This window comes from Poecilia reticulata, chromosome 20 (assembly GCF_904066995.2).
Source record: "Poecilia reticulata chromosome 20, P_reticulata-male-v2, whole genome shotgun sequence".
Lineage (NCBI taxonomy): Eukaryota > Metazoa > Chordata > Actinopteri > Cyprinodontiformes > Poeciliidae > Poecilia > Poecilia reticulata.
Genome location: NC_088849.1, coordinates 21,551,529 through 21,571,529, shown reverse-complemented (window position 1 = coordinate 21,571,529; position 20,001 = coordinate 21,551,529). Strand labels below are relative to the sequence as shown.

Genomic DNA, 20,001 nt, shown 5'->3' with positions numbered 1-20,001 from the left:
CACATTCAGGACCCTTTAAATAGGGAAATTGCTAATTATCAGTTGTGATCTAAGCAGAGCTGTGATTATGTGTCAGAGTTGATAACGGTCTTTGATATAAAGGAAACAGAGGAGTGCACCAACAGAACCGCCCTTTAATTCAAGCTAATCTGGATTTATTATGCTGGTCCTGAACAAATACTGAGAGCATCGCTATGTTTCTCTAAACATGTTGGACTTGTGAAAACATTTTTTGGTATTACAGCTGTACAAATAATTGGGAGTCTGTTTAGTTAAAAAAAGGTCTTCTTACTGTTTCTCTGTTTTCACAGGTTCATATAGATGCAAACTTCTGATTCTCAAAGATGAACGGTTGTATAATTGTGCATCTGTTTGCAGCCATTTTAGCGTGTCAGAGTAAACTTTGAGCTGGGGGGCGTGGCCAGCAGCAGCTTATTTGGATTTAAAGTGAACTCGCCCTAAACAGCTCAATCTGAAAGGAGCTCAAAATACACAGAATATCAGACTGAAATCTGATTATCTAAGATTGATTTAGTGCAAAATACGTGTTGAACATGTTTGTAAAACCCACAGCCTTATCCTGACCTGTTCAAGGAAGCATAACAGGTCATCTTTAAAGTCTTTTGAACTGTGATTTTCTTCTCATTTGTTATCGCAGCTCAGGGGTTTTCAGTTATAATTCAGCTAAATCGTTTGCGGTGAATCAAACAGGAAAATGGATCATCTTAAATGTCTCAGTTGAGAAATAATCGTCCAGGCTCCGTCTTTTTGAACACTTCTGAGATCCTTCTTCTTAACTACTCTTTGAAAATACTAGAAGTTAATTGCCATGTGCTCCTATTCTTGTTTAACTATGTAGGAACTTTGTGCTAATGAGCGCTTTGAGAACATTTTGAGCTCCTCTGACGCTGTTTTGTGTGTAAGTGTATATTTAAAGGAGCTCTCAGGCACTTTAGTGGGAAACTGTGACACTTCCTTAAGCTGTGAACGTCATTATGAAAGCGATATCCCATGGAGTGTGTTGTGTGCATCAGGAGCTGTGCCTGATGGCGGCGTTAAGCCCCCTCTTGGCCGGAGAGCTTATCTCACCGGTGTCTGGGCTTTGCTCTTTCGACGGCGCCCAAAGCGAAGCCCTGCTGTCCGTGCCTCTCTGTTTGGGGTAACTCCTGATAGTTGACCTCTTTTAAAGGCCTGGATGGCTGCTGGCTGTGTTCATCCAGCCCTCTGAAATGTCTCAGAGCTTTCTGCGTGTGTGTTTGTACATCTGAGGTGCACAAGCTTGGCATCCTGTTCAGAGCCGGAACAATTTATTCAGCCTTCAGAATAAAAAAATAAAAAAATGGAAATGTGGTACAATCCCAGCCTGAAGCAAACGTTTTGACGTCAAAATGCTCTCTGTTTGCCCTCTCTGTCTCATTTACTCTCTATCAGCACACACAAAAACACCGCTGCACGTAAATAAAGCTGTAGCTCAGTTTCTAATTTGAAAAGGAACAGAAGTATTCAAACTACTGATGTTTTTCACTGGGATTTTATGCAACACATAGCAGTTCACAACAGTGAAGCTGAAGAAAAGTGATTTAAATTTTCATTACTAAATAGAAATGATTTCTAAATCTAAATCTAAAGATGCAGTTTTATTCTGAGTTATTGTTATTGATGCAATTGTTGGCACCATACTATTATTTCACTTATAAGACAGGTTTGCCTTGTAAATAAAATAATCTGCCAACAGAACAAGTACTTTTTCATTAATATTAAGAATTCACTTATTTAAAACAAGCTCCCATATATTGTTGAAAATTTACGTTTGAGTAAGTTTTGTCTTATTTCAAGTCTTTTAAGATATTTGCACTAGAAACTAGACTAAAAATACTTGGTAAGATTTTATTTTTGCAGTGCAGAGGCCAATTTCAAGACACCAGATACGGCTGAAAAGTCAAATAACTCTTAAGTTGTTATATATATATTGTGTGTGTATGTTAGTTGTTCCATAAAATGCCTATAAAATAAAATAGATATGAAAGTATTTTTCAAGAAACTTTCTAGAAGATTTGTCACAATTTAATGGGTACTTTATAGGGGAACATTTATGCAAAATGTATATTTTGTACTTTCGCTTTGGTCTGGACTGCTTTCAAAAACAGTCCAGTTACTTAAGAAAACCACCAAGCCCTTTTTTGGCAATAAATAGATGTTTTTTAGTGTCTAGAAAAGGCGTTTCAGAAGCCTCTCGATTGTTAAGTCACATTCCACGGGCTCTGCGCCGTTGCCTAGCAACCTCCAGCCCTGCCCGTCACCTAGCAACCCAAGCTGAGTTCCAACTAATTTACCGTATTTTCCGCATTATAGGGTGCATTGGATTATAAGACGCACTGTAAATAAATGGTCTATTTTCAATCTTTTTTCATTTATAATGTGTACTGAACAATAAGGCGCAATAAGCGAAACAAAGCAGTCAGATAAGTCGGTCAGTCAAAGCTCGGTACATATTACTCTGCAAAGCTCCTCACTAGGCAGCCTTATCGTCCTACTTTCTCCAGGAACCAAGTCAAACTCGGAGCCCGTAAAGGTCAACTTTCCTTCCCTGGATTTTCATAGGAACTACACATTATTTCTGTTAGCAAAATAAAGATGAGTTTTTTGGCATTTTGACAGAGCACCACACAAAAATCACTTCGATATCAGTAAACACAACCAGAATGAATCCTGATTGATTCATTAGAATTAATATGGATCAATAAATTTTATACATTGTTCTCTTTTAGTCCAGTACAATATATAAGGTGCTCCGGATTATAAGGCGCACTGTCGGTTTTTGGTAAACTTGTAGGTTTTTAAGTGCGCCTTATAGTCTGGACAATACGGCACTTAAAACAGAAAACTTTCATGAAACTTTCAGGGTTCTTTCCCTAAACTTAATTTGTACTTTGAAAAGTAAGATGTTAATTTCTTGGAACATAACAGGTTCTTTCTGAATCTTACTAAATACTTACAATACTAATAAATACAAGTACTAATAAAATGCACAGACATTTCAGACAGTATACTTTGCAAGTGAAAATTTTTAAATATGTTTCTTCCAAACATTTTAAAAATCTTTGAAAAATATTCCTGATCAATGAGTTAGTTTTAGAAAACCTTCCACTTTGGCTGCTTATTCTATTATTTTCTGTCCAGTCCATCTTTTTGCATTTTTCTAAATAAAATGAGATAAATGGAAAAAGAGGAAAAAATATCTGCTGTAAACATTAAATTCCCCTCTAATAAAACTCCCTAAAAGCTCAATAAAATGACACACTAAGATGTCTTCCATGCCTTCTCTATAAGTTGGCACAGATTTCACTCTATACCTCATTTAGTGTGCACACATTTATGAATATGGAAATTAGTCTCCATCTATTTGTGCTTCTTGCCTGCAGCAGCTTAGACTTGAGTTTACTCAAACATTATAAAACCCCTATATGCTTCAAAATGGCAAATATTAAAGCAAATTACCTGCACATCAAAGCAGGAAACGCTGAGCAGGAAGAAGAGAAAGAAATATTTTACTCTTTTAACAGATAATATAATTTTTTTAGCTTAATAGAAAATATAGATGATATTCTTTTCAAATGTTAGCTGTAATCATTTTTTTTTGACAATTTTAATTACATTTTAACTTTTTTGATTTGCAAAAATAGAAACATGGAACTTTTTTATTATTGGTAATGTATACAATCTGTATACATATTTGACGGTACTTGAAAATAGAAGGTGAATATAGTGAAGTAAAATTGACTTTTTGAGCTTTAAATCGTGTTATTATATTATTCCCTCATCAAAACCACACCTGAAGTGTCTCAAAGGGCACTTCAGGTGTCCTTTGAGACACCTGAAGTCTCAAAGGACACTCAAAGGACACCTAGCGGCAGCTAGTCTGAAGGACTAGCAGCAATTAGCAAACACCTTTTGGAACCTTGAGTCTGCTGAGCTCATTTTAAAGACTACTTCTCAGTGAAATACTCATAAAAACGATGTTAAAGGCTTAATGGAGGAACATTGTTGTGATGACTTCCTGAAGCCGGAGTGTTGAAAAGAGTGGGAACTTCTTAAAGAGACAGAGACCCAATTTCAAGGCGTTAAATTGCAAATTTGATGAATGTATCTTTTTTTATAACTATGCAAGGTAACTCAGTTACTTGATTGTGCTATGAAATGGCTTCATGTGCCTGGAAAATATAAGATAATGCCCCTTTAAGACGAGATGCCACTAGTTACCTCTTATGCTTCTCACTTTAGAGATTCTTTGGGTTTTTTGGAGGGACTATGCGTCTCTTCTGAACTGTTAAGGTTGCTGTAGTTGCTGTAGTTGCTGATGTAATAAAATTACAGGGCAGAAATCTTAAGTGGGAAACATCCATGGATGGCAAAAATCTGCAACATTAATGTATAATATTTGCAGATGGTCGATAAAGTATGATTGCCATTGGATTTATGATGTTGACTTTGCTTCCTGCTATATCTTCTCTGCTCTGTGTGACTCAATAATCGGGAGGTTTTTGGGATGGCTCATTTTCCAGACACCAAAAAATAATTAATTTATTGGTGTTGTTTTTAGAAGCTGTATAAACCCAAATGGAAGCACAAAACTATGCAAAATGTGAATGTAGTATGACAGGTCCCCTTTCAGTGTGCCATGTATCTTTTTTATTATTATCCATACATATGGAAAGTTCTCACTTAGCTAGCTCTTTTATATAACATTTAGTTTTGTTTTCATTTATTGAAAGTTAGATTCATTTTGTTTTAAAACTAAGAACATTTAAATACATTTTATTTCAATTTTCTTAGTTTTAGAAATAAAACGTTTCATTTACTACATGTTTTTAAATAAATCAGTCACTCACGGTAAGTTTATTTGTATATCATTTCAGGAACAGTCAGTTCAAAGTGCTTTATGTCATAAAAACACAATTGATTTAATCATGTTTACACATTAAATACGTTGTTCAATGTTTCATTTCTTATGATTCAAAGCAGCTCTAACTGGTGTTTTGGGGAGTTAGTTAAATATTTTTTTTGGAAGTTGAGGGAACAAAAGTGGGTTTTACACTTCAACTTCTAACCCTAAAAGAGATATTTCTGCTTATTGTTATGCAACAAATAAAATAAAAGTTTGGTGCTTTTCTTTGATGAGAACCACAGGCTTGTATGTTCATGCTAGCAGACTCTCCACTGCCTCTTCATTTACTCCTCCTTCATTTGACGCTACGTCTGTCTCCATTTCCCTCATGCGGGGGTGAACATCTTGTGCTGACTTGGTAATTTGCAGCCTACCTGGCAGCGTTACTGTAGGTACAGGATGGCTGGCTCTTTTCCCTCCTTCTGCCTTCCTGTTCACGTATTCTATAGTTCAGTCTGTAATTACTTGATGATAAGCTTTCCGCAGGCTTCATGTTGCTCTCTGTAGGGTCATTACAAATATCTGCCGAGTCCTATTAGAGCTTGATTAGGCGCTGTGCTGGACCGGAAGAGCGTGGGCTTGTTTCAAAGGGAGAGGAAGAGGATTCAGAGGGCTCTAATTAGCAGGCAGAATTATAAGCAAGTTTCTGGCTTCCTGGTCAGGTAGAAGACCCCTGGCCTCAGCAGCAATTAGTGCAACACTTTGAGTTGTTTTTAAATTTAATTCTCCTGATTTATTTCATCCGAAGGCGAAGAGGAGAGCCGTGTTTGATACATGTGGACGTTAAAGTGCAGGAGGTTCGGACGTAAGATGAGTAATTAAAGTGATATTTTAATGTAAGTGGCAAAAGATTTGAATGTTTTTGATAAAATTTTAAAGCCTAAAATTATGACATTGATACATTAATTATTTAACATTAGAAAAACTTAATAAAAATATGTCAAATTAGTAATTTCCAGTTTTAAAAACGCTAATTTTTTTAAACAATAATAATGTTTAAAAAAACATTTTTTGTTTTTTAAACATTACTTAATAAATGTTTAAACATTAATGTTTAAAAAAAAATTTTGAATAATGTTTTAAAAACTAATGTTTTTAAACATTGTCTAATAAACATTAATAATGTTTTTTGAACATTATTAATGATCAAAATAATGTTAATAAACATTATTAATGTTTATTAAATATTAATGTTTAATAAACATTAATAATTTTTAATCATTATTAGTGTTTTTTTAAACATTTCTTTCAACTCAGCAAAAACATCAGATATACATTTTTTCATGCATTAATGTGTTTGTGTAATGACTCAGTTCTCTTTACTTTGCATGAATAAAAGTAAAGTTTGAGTCAAGCTATTACAATTTTACAGTCTTTAGTATTAACCCTAACCCTCAATATTTAAAAGCTGTGAATATTTTAATGCATTCTTCTATTAAAAATATTAAAGTGGGCCAACAAATAAAACTGAAAATATAGCATGATGCAAAATAAAGTGTATTTTCCTCTGTTCTATAACAGCCACTATTGCCAATAAAACCTTTAAAAAAAACAGGAAATATTTCTTGTGTTTTCTAACTGTAAACCTTCAGCATTTTAACTCTTTTTAAAATATCAAGGTCTATTAAACTAGAAGCAGCATTTTTTATTATTGCTTTGATTGATAGAAACAAGATCCAGAGGAGGTGAGAATAAAAATCTGCCATTTTATGACTTGCAGGTGAATTTGTGCTGCAGAGTTGCAGCTCAGCTGGTGTCGTGCTGAATGCGGGCGGCCATCTTTCTCTCTTTTAATGTTATGTGACGTCGTGATGTTTACTCACGTCTGCAGAAGCTTGATAAGATTCCCAGTCAGCATGCTGAGCTTAAAACACCATCATGCATTAATGTCGCCTCAACTCAAGTCAAAGTATTCCTAAAGCACTTCAGCTGAAGAGTATGGAAGCCCATCTCTGCCATGGAAGAAAAAAGCCCAGCGGCAACTTTTAAAGTCATAATTATGAGCTTTAAAGTTGTAATTTTGAACTTAAAAGTTTTAATTTTGAACTTAAAAGTTGTAATTTTGAGCTTACGTCATAATTATGAACTTAAAAGTCATAATTGTGACTTTTAAGTAAATTTTGAGGTAGAAATTCACACCTTTTCTGTAAGGAAGAATCTCATTATAATGACTTTGACTCTCATAATTACGACTCTGACGGTCAGAATTATACCATCTCCAATTATTATCAATACATTTTTGCAATTTAAATCAAGTCTAAGTTGATCAAAAATGGTTTTAAATTGATTAAAAATCACACATTTGTGTGATTTGTGATGGTGACAGGCCGACTACGATCTAAATTCGGTTATTAAACCTCATGCTAATGTGGGGCTTTGAGTGTTTTGCATGTTTCTGTTCTGAGCTCTCGCTTGCTGGTCTGACACCGTGGTGTGCGTCGGTAAAAAGGTCCTCACCGGTGGCCATGCAGGCGTCCCGATGGCAATTAGCTTGTCACGGTGTGTCTGATTGACAGCTGTCACAGCCGGGATGCTAACCGCTATGAGCGGAGCCGCAGGGGGGACCTGGGGTGCAACCGCACAACCTGCAACAATCTGTGGGAGTTTCTCAGACACGTGACTGCCACACAGAGTTAATGAGATGGGTCGTATTCGCTTATCTCTGCAGGTAATGAAGATGTCAGCTCTGTAACAGACACTGATTTGTTTTTATCATTAGAAAAGCCGTCAGCAGCTGACGGATAGTCGCCTTATCAGGAACAGCAGCTGAAGATCCTGTAACCGTTTACTGCACACCTCGTTATTTCTCAGTGATTTGATGCATTTTTGCCTTCAGCTTGTTGTGAAAACAGCAACATGATTAACTCCTGCTAATGTAGAGTAGCATCATTCCTGCACACAGCGGAGCATGGGGTTTAATTTTATATGGTCTGTAGTTTCAAGACTTTTGATGTATTTGTTAATTCTTACAAATATTACATTGTGCTAAAAGTATTTTTTTTGTTTACAGACATACAGACATGTATTAAATATGCAAATGTAACAATGTAAATTTATGAAGATTAAAATGGAAGAAAATAATTGTAGCACAATGTAATTATATATATATATAAAAAACTAAGTTGTCAACTAATTTTCTATCAATCATTAACTGGAGACTCGAATAAAAAGCCCATTTGCTGAAAAAAACCCCAACAAAATTTCCACTTAGTTTTATATTTTGTTCTGTCTGATTATGTCATTTTTAAATATTAATTGATTGATAATTTGATCAGTTACTCAGTACTTCAGTAAAATTTTTACCAAATACTATCTTATTCTTCCTTGAGGAATTTATTGGACGACTACTTTTTATTGTAACTTGAGTAAAAATATGTTGAAGTATTTCTACTCTTACTTCAGTATAATTTTGCGGTACTCTACCCACCTCAGCTTATGTATTAGTTAACATCTCATATGAAATATTAAAATGTATTTATTGCCATTTTTAACTGAACATTAAAGTAATTCATTGAATATATCAGAGTTTCCTTGGTGGCACACAGTGTGAAGCCACTTTACTCTAAGTTGAAGCTGGAAGAGAAAAGATGATCCTTTCGCTGTTTAATTCAATTTGTGACAGGCAAAAATATTAAATCATGTCTATATAAAAACAGAAAACAAGTCGTTTTCATCACAAGTTACACTGCAAAAACACAAAATCTTACCAAGTATTTTTTATCTAGTTTGCTAGAGAAAATAAGACGAAACTAATTTATAAGTAACCTTTAAACAAAATATGGGAGCTAGTTTTCAGCAAGTAATTCCTTAAAATTAGGAAAGAAATGCTGGCATTAATAAAACTTCAAATATGAGAAACTGTTAAAGATTATTGTTTACTACGAGACAAGCACTGCATGCATACTAAATTAATTTTGGTCTAGTTTCTATTGCAAATATCTTAGTACACTTAAAATAAGACAAAACTAACTTACAAGTAACTTTTCAGCAAGAAATACCGATTTGTCTTAAGTATATAATGCCTTAACATCAAGTAAAAAGTACTAGTTTCATTGCCAGATTATTTAACTTATGAGATATTTTCCCTATATTATAAGTTAATTTATCTGCCAAAAGAACAAGAACTTTTCCATCAATATTAAGGAATAATTTAGTGAAAACGAGCTCCTTTATCTTGCTGAAAAGTTACTTGTAAGTTAGTCTTATTTTAAATGTACTAAGGTATTTGCACTGGAAACTTGATTAAAAATACTTGGGTAATATGTTGTGTTTTTGCAGTGTATTTGATGACCTGTTGAAATATCTGTGGTTCACGGCTGAGATCACATGTGACTGATGGCAGGTGGCCGGGCGGTGGGCTGCTTCCCCGTTCGCCAAACTCCACAACCTTTCATCTGTCTCTGGACTGGGACAAACGGCCAGAGCTATTCCTGGCTGTCCTGTCACACACGCTGAAAATATGCAAACACACACACAAATACACCTGTCTCTGGTCATTTCCTCTCATGTCTCCATGAGGTGGGCATATTAACAATGGCAGCCGGCTGCTGCGGCGAGCACCAGCTGTCCCGAGGAGACGGCCGCAGGGCAATCGGAGATAAAACCAGGTTCCTGACTGATGTTGCACTGCAGCTTCAACCTGGAGGATTTTAATGAAGGGATCTGCAGGGCTGCAGACTAAATAAGAAGGAAAGATTTCAAATATTTTACAGGTACATTCTTTAGCTCTGATACCCACAGGATGTGCAGCCATCGCACTTCATTAAGCCACTCCGGGACTTGGTTTGATTTCAGAGATCGAAGCTTGGTGTCACTGGTGGATAACTTCTTCCAGTTTACACCAACAAACTAAAAAAATCTAATCTGAAGCTTCAAGAGATTAGAAACCCAGGATACTTTCTAAATAATTTACTCTAAATGGTCCAGTTAAAGTCTGAACAGATATTAGCCTGGTTCTTTGACAGAGAAATAAGAGAATCAGAAGAACAGATTGTTGATATTAGTGGTTAGAATAAGAATTGAGCCAGCCGTCCGTCCAACCAACCAACCAACCAACCAACCAACCAACCAACCAACCAACCAAGCAATCGTTCATCCAACTGTTCATCCATCCAGCCAAGTTGACTTACCATTCAGAGACCACTTGCTACATTCTTGTTGGTTGTGCAGGAGGCTCCACTTCTGCTTTTCAAAGATGTATTATCATAGTATAATTGTGCATCTGTTTGCAGCCATTTTCTCCTGCCTGTGTAAACAGCTTAAAACAACGTCAGCTCAAAATGACTAAAATCTCATTTTCTAATAATTATTTTATTCAAAACGTATACTGAACATGTTTTGTATAGACCACCTACCTTAACCTGTTCAAGGAAGCATAACAGGCCAAACAAACATTCCATGAAAACAGTCAGATACGAGAGAAAACTGAAAAACTAGTGATGGAAGAAAGTTTACGAACCAGGAAGCTAAACATGAAAAAATCAGGGATAACTGAAGATTATGTTTAAAATATAGTGTTCACATAATGTGAAGGCATTATTAACAGTTTAAGCCTCATGAAGAACTTCAGTGGAGTTCATTTATAGAACTTGTTCATTAAATACCGACCAGATAATTACTTTGGGTCTTTGAGTCTCGGCAGGCCTCTCATGGCTCCGTTAGAGAGCTCTGCAGAATGAAAAAGGTTTTCCGAAACCACCAAGGAGCTTGACGAACTGTCAGAAATAGCAGCAGACCTCCAGAGCTTGGTCCACTGCTGCGTTTACACACCTCTGGAGAGTCTCTCTCAGTCAGGTCACAAACACTTCGCGGTGCGTCAAGTGTCGGTGGAAGTACTAGAGCTATTTTAAGTCCTGCATCGTTTCTTAGGGATTATGCCATTTTATTTACTCCTTTATCTTCAAAATTATTTGTAAAAAAGGATAATCAGAAACGTATAGATCAATTCTTTCACATGCTAGACCAGGGATGCCGCCAGGAATCTTGGGCCCTCCGACAAAATATTTGATTGGGCCCATGTGGAGCTGCTGTTACAATTTTTTGAGTCCATTTGATCCATCAAAAACATCACAATTTTAAAGGCTTGCAACTTGCTTTCTTTGGTTCAATACTGATACTAGCACAATATTTTCTGCTCATGAATTTTACATCCAACAGTCCACATACAGTATGCAAGTTAGTTGTTTAAATATTTTCTGTTAGTTTTAGATTACTGAAATGTCTCTCCCCACGAGCAACAGTCAAAAGCAACGTGCAACTACACATAAAGCAATCCAGACTTCTCAAAAAATACTATGTAGTTGGATTTTATTCAAGCTGCAGTATAACTTTAATAAAAAATGTTTTCTCCATATTTGTTAAAGTTGTCACCGTAGCAGTTTGTTATGAGACAGATAATCTGTGAAAACAATCAATCTCCTCCACCTCCTTCCTGAATTATTATTACTAGCTAAAGTAATGCAACGTTCTGATCGAAACAACCAATCAGAACCAGGAGGAGGGTCTTGGTGCTGTCAATCAACCTCATTCACTCACTGCTAAATGTGCTAATGGTGGAGAAACAACTTATCATTACAGGTAAAATGTTTATCTGCTGTCATTGGTAGCTATGCTAACTAGACTGTGCATTTACAACAGGCTATGCTAGCTGCAGCATAGCACAGAGCAATGGGGAGGGAGGATGAGCAGCACCATGAGATTGTGATTGACAGCACTAAAACTCTCCTGCCACTGACTGGTTGTTTCTAGAGAACACTGGGAGTAGGCAGAGGAAATAGATTTTTCACAGATTATCTCTCATACCAAACTGTCATAACATAATGACTGTTTTAACAAGTATGTGGGAAATTTCACTTAGGAGAGGAGAGGACGGGTCAGGAGGGACGTGGGTTAAGCTGCTGCTGACTGACTCTTCTGTTGTTAAGTGTGGTAAAAGGTACAAGGACAAGTTAAATATATGAAAGTCTTGGTAATTTCTTTTCCTTAATTGATTAAATGCTAGTTAAAAGGAGGCAAACAGTAGCCTGTAGCTAAGCTAACTATGCTAAATGGTTGATAATCTCACAGTCTACTCTCTCTCTCTCTCTCTCTCTTTCTCTTTCTCTCTATTTTTCTATTTTTTTTGAAAACCTGACTTTATAATTTTTCTTAGCAGCATAGTAACAGTTACAGAGTTTTCTTGTCTTCTACTGACTGCTGCTGATCACCACCAAGCGCTCCAAGGAGGAACGAACCATTTAACGCAGATCCAGGGAGGTTCAGGGAAAATATGGATGTGTGTTTTTTGGTCTGGGAGTGGCAACATTAAATTTTTACTGCTAAAAACAATCTTCAAAAACACAATATAATTAATTTGTAATTGACATGGCCCCCATTTTTAACTTTATTTCTATGAACAAAAATAAATAAATTGTGGAGGGCCCCCTGTCACTAAGGGGCTAAGGGGCCCTTAGAATTGTCATAACTTTCCCCCCCTATGTGGCACCCCTGCGCTAGACACCCCAGAAAAGTCATATTTGTTGTAATTAATTAGGCACAAAAGCCTGAACTTCTCAAATACTTGAAAGTTTTTCTTCTGTTTGTTCTTAATTGAATGAAGAGTATTTTACTAATTTAATATAAAAAATTTAGAAGAGTGTAAAATGATTACGTCTCCAATCATGTTTTATTAAATTAAAATTAGTTTCAATCGATTAACTGACTTCCATTTAGGGTTGTAGTTTGGCCGCCATCCAGCAGAGGGCGACGCTGGTCATCCAGGCGTTGATTCAGGATCAAAGATGGCGGCTGAACCGAAACGGGGAAGAGTCCATACAGAGTCCGTTGTGAGATTGAAAATGTACTTTATGCGGTTCTAGTTTGAAATATAAACACCCGATAAGCTACTTAAGTTTCACTTTAAAATTTGAAAGGCGGAGCAACGTCAACTTCTGAACCAGAAATTACTTATTTGCTACGAAGGTGAGGATGATGTGACAGAAAAGCAGAGGAGATGACGCAAAAATAATTTTAGCATAATGGCAATAAGCAAGATTGATATTTAATTATATTTGACACAAAATTATGTTAGGTTTTTGTGATTTTAATTCAGCATATTATTAAAAATATACGGGTTTTTTTCTTTTGATATAGGAGAACACTCAAATGCATCCCTAATTGTGCTACATTTATTTTTAATGATTTTGTTGTAGTTGATGCACGGTGCATGTGCTCTTCTGTTCATAGTGTCTGCCGCTGCGTGGTCACGGGTTTGTCCTGGATAAATACCAGTGCCAGTGGAAAAAGGGATTCTACCACCCCAACAGAGTGGCAGTCAATGGCTTCACAAGTAAGTTATAACAAATCTATGCTGATTTCGGCATGTTAACATTGTTCATGTGTTTGATTTGAATGGCAGCTTCAAATGTTTGTAATTCAGCACAGTTGCACGTGTACTCAGCGGTACAATGCGCGTGCCACTACTTAAACACAGAGTTGGGCAGTAAATAATTACATTTATTGGAGTAAAGTTTTTAAAAAATACTTTTATTAGTATTTTAACTATGTTGGACTTTTTACTTTTACTTGAGTAGTTTTATGATGAAGTATCGCTACTCTTGAGTAGAATTTCTGGATGCTCTGACTAACTTCAATGAATGAAAAACAAACACGTTTTAACCAAAAATTCACCAGACAGACACACACCTGCAGTTTTTGTTAAAATTTAATACATTTTATTTTGAAAAATGTTTATTTTTCCGTATTTTGTTATTTTATAATTCCGCTATGAATTATTTCCACATAACTTTATATTTTGGTCCGCCTGATGATATAATTTTTATATGTTAAATATTTGATGTTTTCATCAGTTTCTCAGTAGTTGAGAAGACTTTTTACCAAATACTTTTTTACTCTTGAGTAATTTCTTGGGCGCTACTTTTTACTTTTACTTGAGTAAAATTTCTGGGTACTCTATCCACCTCTGCTTTTTATTACCTCAACATTATTTGCATTTTTGTTTCAGTTCAATTTGGTGCGACTTTATACAGACTGTAAGGTATTGGTCAGGTGAAGATTTAAAAAGATTATCCATCACTTGCTCTCCTCTTAAATATTGTTTTTCCTTGTTCATTTCATGAGACTTCATTGTCTCGAGTCATTGACCTTCTTACTCAAACCAAATAAGTAAAATTAAGTAAAATAACAAATAACAGACTAAAATGTGTAATTTAATTGAACAAAAATGATTGTCATTTCTGTAGTTCAGCAAAAATCTGATGTTGCTGATGCCTTCTGGGTTGTACACAGATGCTATAAGTTATGTCTGTTTATGACATTCCCTTGCAAGCAGTTTTTAACCAAAAATATGGCCGAAGATTGAACAGTAAGTCCATTTTCCCCTTCATTAAAGTTTATGATGAACGTTTATCTTCTCGGTCTGGAAATGGACGCAGCCTCGCCACCTTGGGAGGCTAATCCAGTTCGAGATGGGAAATATCTTTTTAATGATAGTTTCTATCTGCAGTTTATTCTGTCTGCTGCAAGTTAATTAAAAAGGAGGCTTTTTGCAAACACAGACCCCCAGTGGTTTCCACCTGCCCTCTTTCAATTTCCCTACCAAGCTTTCATTTTAGTCATCTTTCCGTCCTGCTTCATCCCACTCAAGCTCCCTCTGGTCTCCTCCTTTTTTTTTCTTTTTTTTTTTTACCATATTGTTCGCTTAGTCTTTGCAAAATATGTTTGAGCTCATAGTTAACTTGAATGTTCTTGTTTCACACCTGGAAATGTGCTTATTTTTGCTCTAGTTTTTTGTGTCTTCTTGAACTTTTTCCACTACAATAGATTGGAAATGATAACAGTAATAGCAAAGTGTGGCTTGGAAAGCCATAAAAAAACATCCGTAACATTCTTTTGCAGTAGAAGCCATTCTACTCCTATGTATATAAAGTTATTCTATCCATGCTTCTTCTGACCATAGTAGCACCAAACCAATGAAAATACGTGTGACTCATTGCTATGGAGATGATTAGTCCCTTTGAAGCAATTGGTGATGGGCTTTGAAAAAAAAAATAGGACAGTTCTTTTTAAAGGCAAAATCCCTTCAAATCTCAAAGACAATAGCTTCTTCCTGTAAAGCCCCCATCAAAGCTCCATAAGTCTGAAATCTGTTATCTATGCAGCCATATGGGCGTCTCTCGAGGGGTTTCTATACAAACCAATAAATAGTTCCCTTTTTACCCGTTTATTTTTGTACAGTTTGTTTTGTTTTCCTGAGCGTTTGCTGTTGTAATCAAAGTATTTGTTCTGTCCAAGTTTCTTATTTTTAGAACTTTTTTTCAATCCATTTATTTAACCTCATATTCAGTCTCACTGATAGTTTTTGAGTAGTTTTAGGTTGAGGTTGACTTGAAAAGCGCATATTTTTAGTCTTTACAATGCTCATTACCGTTAAGGTTCCTTCCTGTGGTTTTTGAGTAGACTTTGTTCAATTTGGGACCAAAATTGCATTTTCAGCTGCTGCGGTTCACTTTCACACTCCGCTGTGTCAAACAATTTAAGCTAACTGAAAGACCTGTTCCCCTCCTCGCCTCTGGAGGCACCACACTAAGAACCACTGAAGGAAACCACATGAAAACCTTTGAAGAAGACATGAACACTACTTCCTTCTTCAAGAAATAAACAAAAATGGAGTAGTGTCAAATTTTAGCGGTTCTAGGATTTCACTTTTTTCTTTGATAAGAAAGCGTCAAATATTGAAGTCAAATTTCGTTTTGGCCATATATTTGTAACCCTTCTATGTTCGTCTCAGTATGGTTGATTTCAGAACAGACAAATTCAGATTCACTGTATTTATTCTTACAAAAGAGGAAATCAAGTTGGTGGGTAACATCAGTCCAGCAGCTTCTGCTACAAGACATTAAATAAAATACAATAAATAACCCTAAACAAACTACAAAACAATATCTGCCAATGAGCAGTTAGCACCAGTTAACATTTGTAAAATTAAACATAGCTAAAATGGACAACACCAATTATGATGACAGTTAAAAATGTTTACAAACATAGCAAAATTACTCATGAAACACTGTATATGATTACATTTGTATAAAATATATGTTAAAATATAACACCTGTAAAGAAAACACAATACATACCACAGTTACCTACGGCAACAGAAAAAAAGGGGGAGGAGCTGTCAGTTGCTGGTTGCTATAGTAACCACCAACTGCCAAAAGCAGGGTAACAGAACATAATACACCAATAAATATCTGGAGAAGCAACTTCTTCACTAAACAAAATGAATTCAAAGAATAAATAAACAGATTTTGACAAACTTCACATCTATAATATTGTTAAAATAAAACCTTGTTGCATAACAACTGAAGGTAACATAGTTGGTTGATTGTGCTATAAAATGGTACCATGTGCCTGGAAAACATAACTCTTCCCCTTTTCAAGCCCAAAGTTAATAAAACAACATCTTTGTGGCTCCATTCGAGTCACTAAATATTACCTGGCTTATAGGGGAGTTAATTAGGGAGGGCCTCAGCACTTCAGACAACAAAACTATAATATACCTACATAGAAATAATTATTGTATCTGAGATATCTTCTTTATTTTAGCCGCAGTAAGGTGAATTTTTGCTTTTCTGTTTTAAATAACAGAGAATTTGATCACTTCCTGTGTAATTGTTTCATTTTTTATTAAATAACATTAAGCTGTTATTTTTCTGTTATCTTACAGTGACCTAGCCCTTACAAAGTTAAGTTTTTTGTTTTTTTTTACAAGGTAGCTGTTTTTACATGAGCTCAGCACAAGTGGATGTTGACTGTCCATGTTCACACATATTGATCGGTTTCTCCTGTGTTGACACATTGTCAATGATACCTGTTCAGGTCAAAGAAGGATAATCGTATTTATTCAGCCATGCTTCACTCTACTACAAGCCAGCAAGAATGTCAGTAAATAATAATAAAAACTGTTCCCTCTGCTTGCATTTCTTGAAATGGAAACAAAAAAACAATGTAAGTAAGGTGAAACTTTATGGGAAAACATTATAGAAACTTTAGATGACTTTTTATAGAAAATGTTAAATCCTTAGCTGAGTGGACAGGAGAGGAAAGCATAAAAAATAACTGAAATTGAGTTATGCCGTTCCTAATTTGTTCAAACTTTTCTGAGTACTGCAGCACAGCTAGCTGCAAAAGGACATTGGAAAAGCATCTGTCTAAAACCTTTCAGTCATGATTTCTGAAGGGTGAGAACATGTTAAAAGTTTTTCGATTTTTGGAAATTTTCTGAGTTTCAAAAGTCACACATTTTCGACATTTTCGGATGTCAAAATTATTTCTAGAAAATTTCCGATATTGATGTCAACATTTGAGTATTTTCTAATAAACCTTCAACTATTAACACTCAAAAAAATTCAAAGTTTTTTCTGGAAAACTCTAATAAGACATATTCCCCATGTTTTAAATGAAATAATCTGCCAATAAAACTATTAAATTATCAATATTGAGGAATTATTTACTTAAACAAGCTCATATTTTTTGCAGATGAGTTAGTTTTGTCTTATTTCAAGTGTACTTAGATATTTTAGAAACGAGACCAAAGATACTTGGTAAGATTCTGTGTTTTTGCAGTGTTGGGATAGAAATGGAAGGATGTCACTGTTTGCTGCAGTTTTTCAGATTAAAATAATCTCAGTATTAGCAGTGTGGTTGGGACCTAAAGCTGTTTGTAGAGAAAAAGTTCTAAATTTGTTCACCATCTTCCCTCGCCGTGTCCCTGCGCTCAACTGTAGCAGTGCTAGAAAACATATGGTATAAACTTCAACTTTAAAGTTTTAGGAAGTTTCCTACTTTTACCATCTTATCCCAACTTTCGTCAGATTTCCCCAAGGCAACTTAACCTAACTGCTCTCTTGCGAACATATCTTTTTTTCAGCAGCAAATATTCTAGTTCATGGACACAAAATCAATATGTGGAAAAATTATTTCTTGTTACTTTTTGCCTTCACTTCTCGTTGATGTGTGCAAAGTTTGACCATGTTGTCGTCCTCCGGCAGAGCCTGGGCGAACGGGGAAAGCTGGATTTGGCGGTCCGGGTGAAGATGAAGGCTCCCCCAGCGACTGCATGCCCTGCCAGCAGGGCTGTGCTTTCTATAAAGACGACTCTCCCTGCGTGGTGCTGGAGGACGGCGCCCTTCGCTTGGCGGTGCTCTCCTTCCAGTGTCTCTGCATGCTGATCGTCTTCATCAGCATGGTGCTCATATACCACTTTCGCAGGAATAAGGTAGGCGTTATGAGCTTACCCTCCCCATCGGCCATCAGGGCACCAGCCTTGTTGCTGAAAATGTGCTATATAATAAAATTACCTTACCTGACCTTACCTTACCAGAGCATTAAATCAGCTCAAAGGAAAGAATAAACAAAAGTTAGAGTAGTGTGCAAAAGTCTTGAATCATCCCTCACTTCTTTATTTTGTCTCAAAAAGCTAGACTTTTCTGTAAACCTTCAAAATTACCTTTATTAATATTTTTAAAGGCTTTGTTTTTAGTTTCTTTATAGAGCTAACGTCAACAATTCAAAAAATTAATTAATATTTGGGTTGCACCGATTGCATTTTTTTTTGTCGATTGCTGATCCTTAAAAAGCTGATCCTGATTTTTGGCTGATACCATTTTTCTGTCTGTATTGATGCTAAATACAGTAAGAAAGTCACTGAGTTGGTGACAAACATGCAGACGTGACCCAGTGGGTCAGTCTGTCAGTCAAACCTGCAGAAGAGGACAGAGGTTGATTTCTAGACCTTTGCTGAGGTGGATGAGATCAGTGGATAAAATCGACTTCATGTTTAAGTATTGGCCAATCAAGGAAATTTACACTGATAAATCATAACTCAAAATATAATCACTAGGGGTGTTTTTACACCTGGTAGTTTGGTAGATTTGGTTTGATTTGGGACCAAAGTTGCAACATTTGTTACATTTTCAGCTGGTGTGCTTCACTGTCACATTACACTGTGCCTAATGAACCAAATTAATTAAGAAAGCTGTTCCCCTCCTTGCCTGTGGTGGCGCTGCGCCAAGAAAACAACACAAAAACTTCTGAGGACGACACTGACCGAAACTGTTTTCTTTACAAAATGTAAACAAAAATGGAGAAATGTCAGATTTCAGCAGTTGTAGGATTTCTCTTACGTCTTTGGTATAAAACCACGAGACGTTTCTCCAGCAAGCGCAAGGCTAGCGCATTTGTTTTGTATTCTGTGTGAAAAGAAATCACCAGAAAATATCACAAGTCAACAAACCCAAGAACTAATTTGGAGCAAAGTAAGTGAACTGTAGGTAAACGCATAACGTTCATGTACAGAACCATGGAAAACTTGGTAACACTTTATTTGAAGGGGTGTGCATAAGACTGACATGACACTGTCAAAAACATGACATAACATCTGTCATGAACATAAAGGAGTCTTTATGAATGTTTATGACAGTTGTCATGAATTGTCATTTGGTGAATAATGACACTTTTAATGCAAAGTTGCTCTAAAAGTTGCATTGAAAGTCCATTAAAAATGCCAACTTTGCATTAAATTATCATAATTTACAAAATCATGCAAAGTTGGCACTTTTAATGGACTTTTAATGCAACTTTTAGAGCAACTTTGCATTAAAAGTGACATTATTTACTGAATGACACTTCATGACAACTGTCATGAACATTCATAAAGACTCGTTCATGTTCATGACAGATGTTATGTCATGTTTATGACAGTGTCATGTCAGTCTTATGCACACCCCTTCAAATAAAGTGTTACCGAAAGCTTCAACAGATTACAAAACAGTCCGGCATCTTTGAAGCAAAAAGTAGAGAAATTAATTGTTGCCTTAAGATGTCTGCGTACAACTGTATATATGAGAGCAAATATTTATTATTTATTATTAAATTAACCTCTTAAGATGTTTAATTTAATAACTCTACTTGGCATATTGATATTTTTATTCATTTCATTAATTTTTTGTTAAGACAAAGCAACTTTGTTGAAATGCATTTAGCTTTTTTGAGCTTAGCTG

General features: G+C 35.7%; 1 protein-coding gene across 2 annotated transcripts in view; it reads left to right on the top strand.

Moving 5' to 3' along the window:
* gpr158a (G protein-coupled receptor 158a) overlaps positions 1 to 20,001 on the top strand; it is a 72,950-nt gene that overhangs the window by 24,719 nt on the left and 28,230 nt on the right. For both annotated transcript variants that reach the window (XM_008396494.3, XM_008396493.3), the window contains exons 3-4: positions 13,169 to 13,271; positions 17,992 to 18,218. In XM_008396494.3, coding sequence (XP_008394716.1) covers positions 13,169 to 13,271; positions 17,992 to 18,218 — 330 coding nt within the window. The remainder of the gene's footprint in view (positions 1 to 13,168; positions 13,272 to 17,991; positions 18,219 to 20,001) is intronic.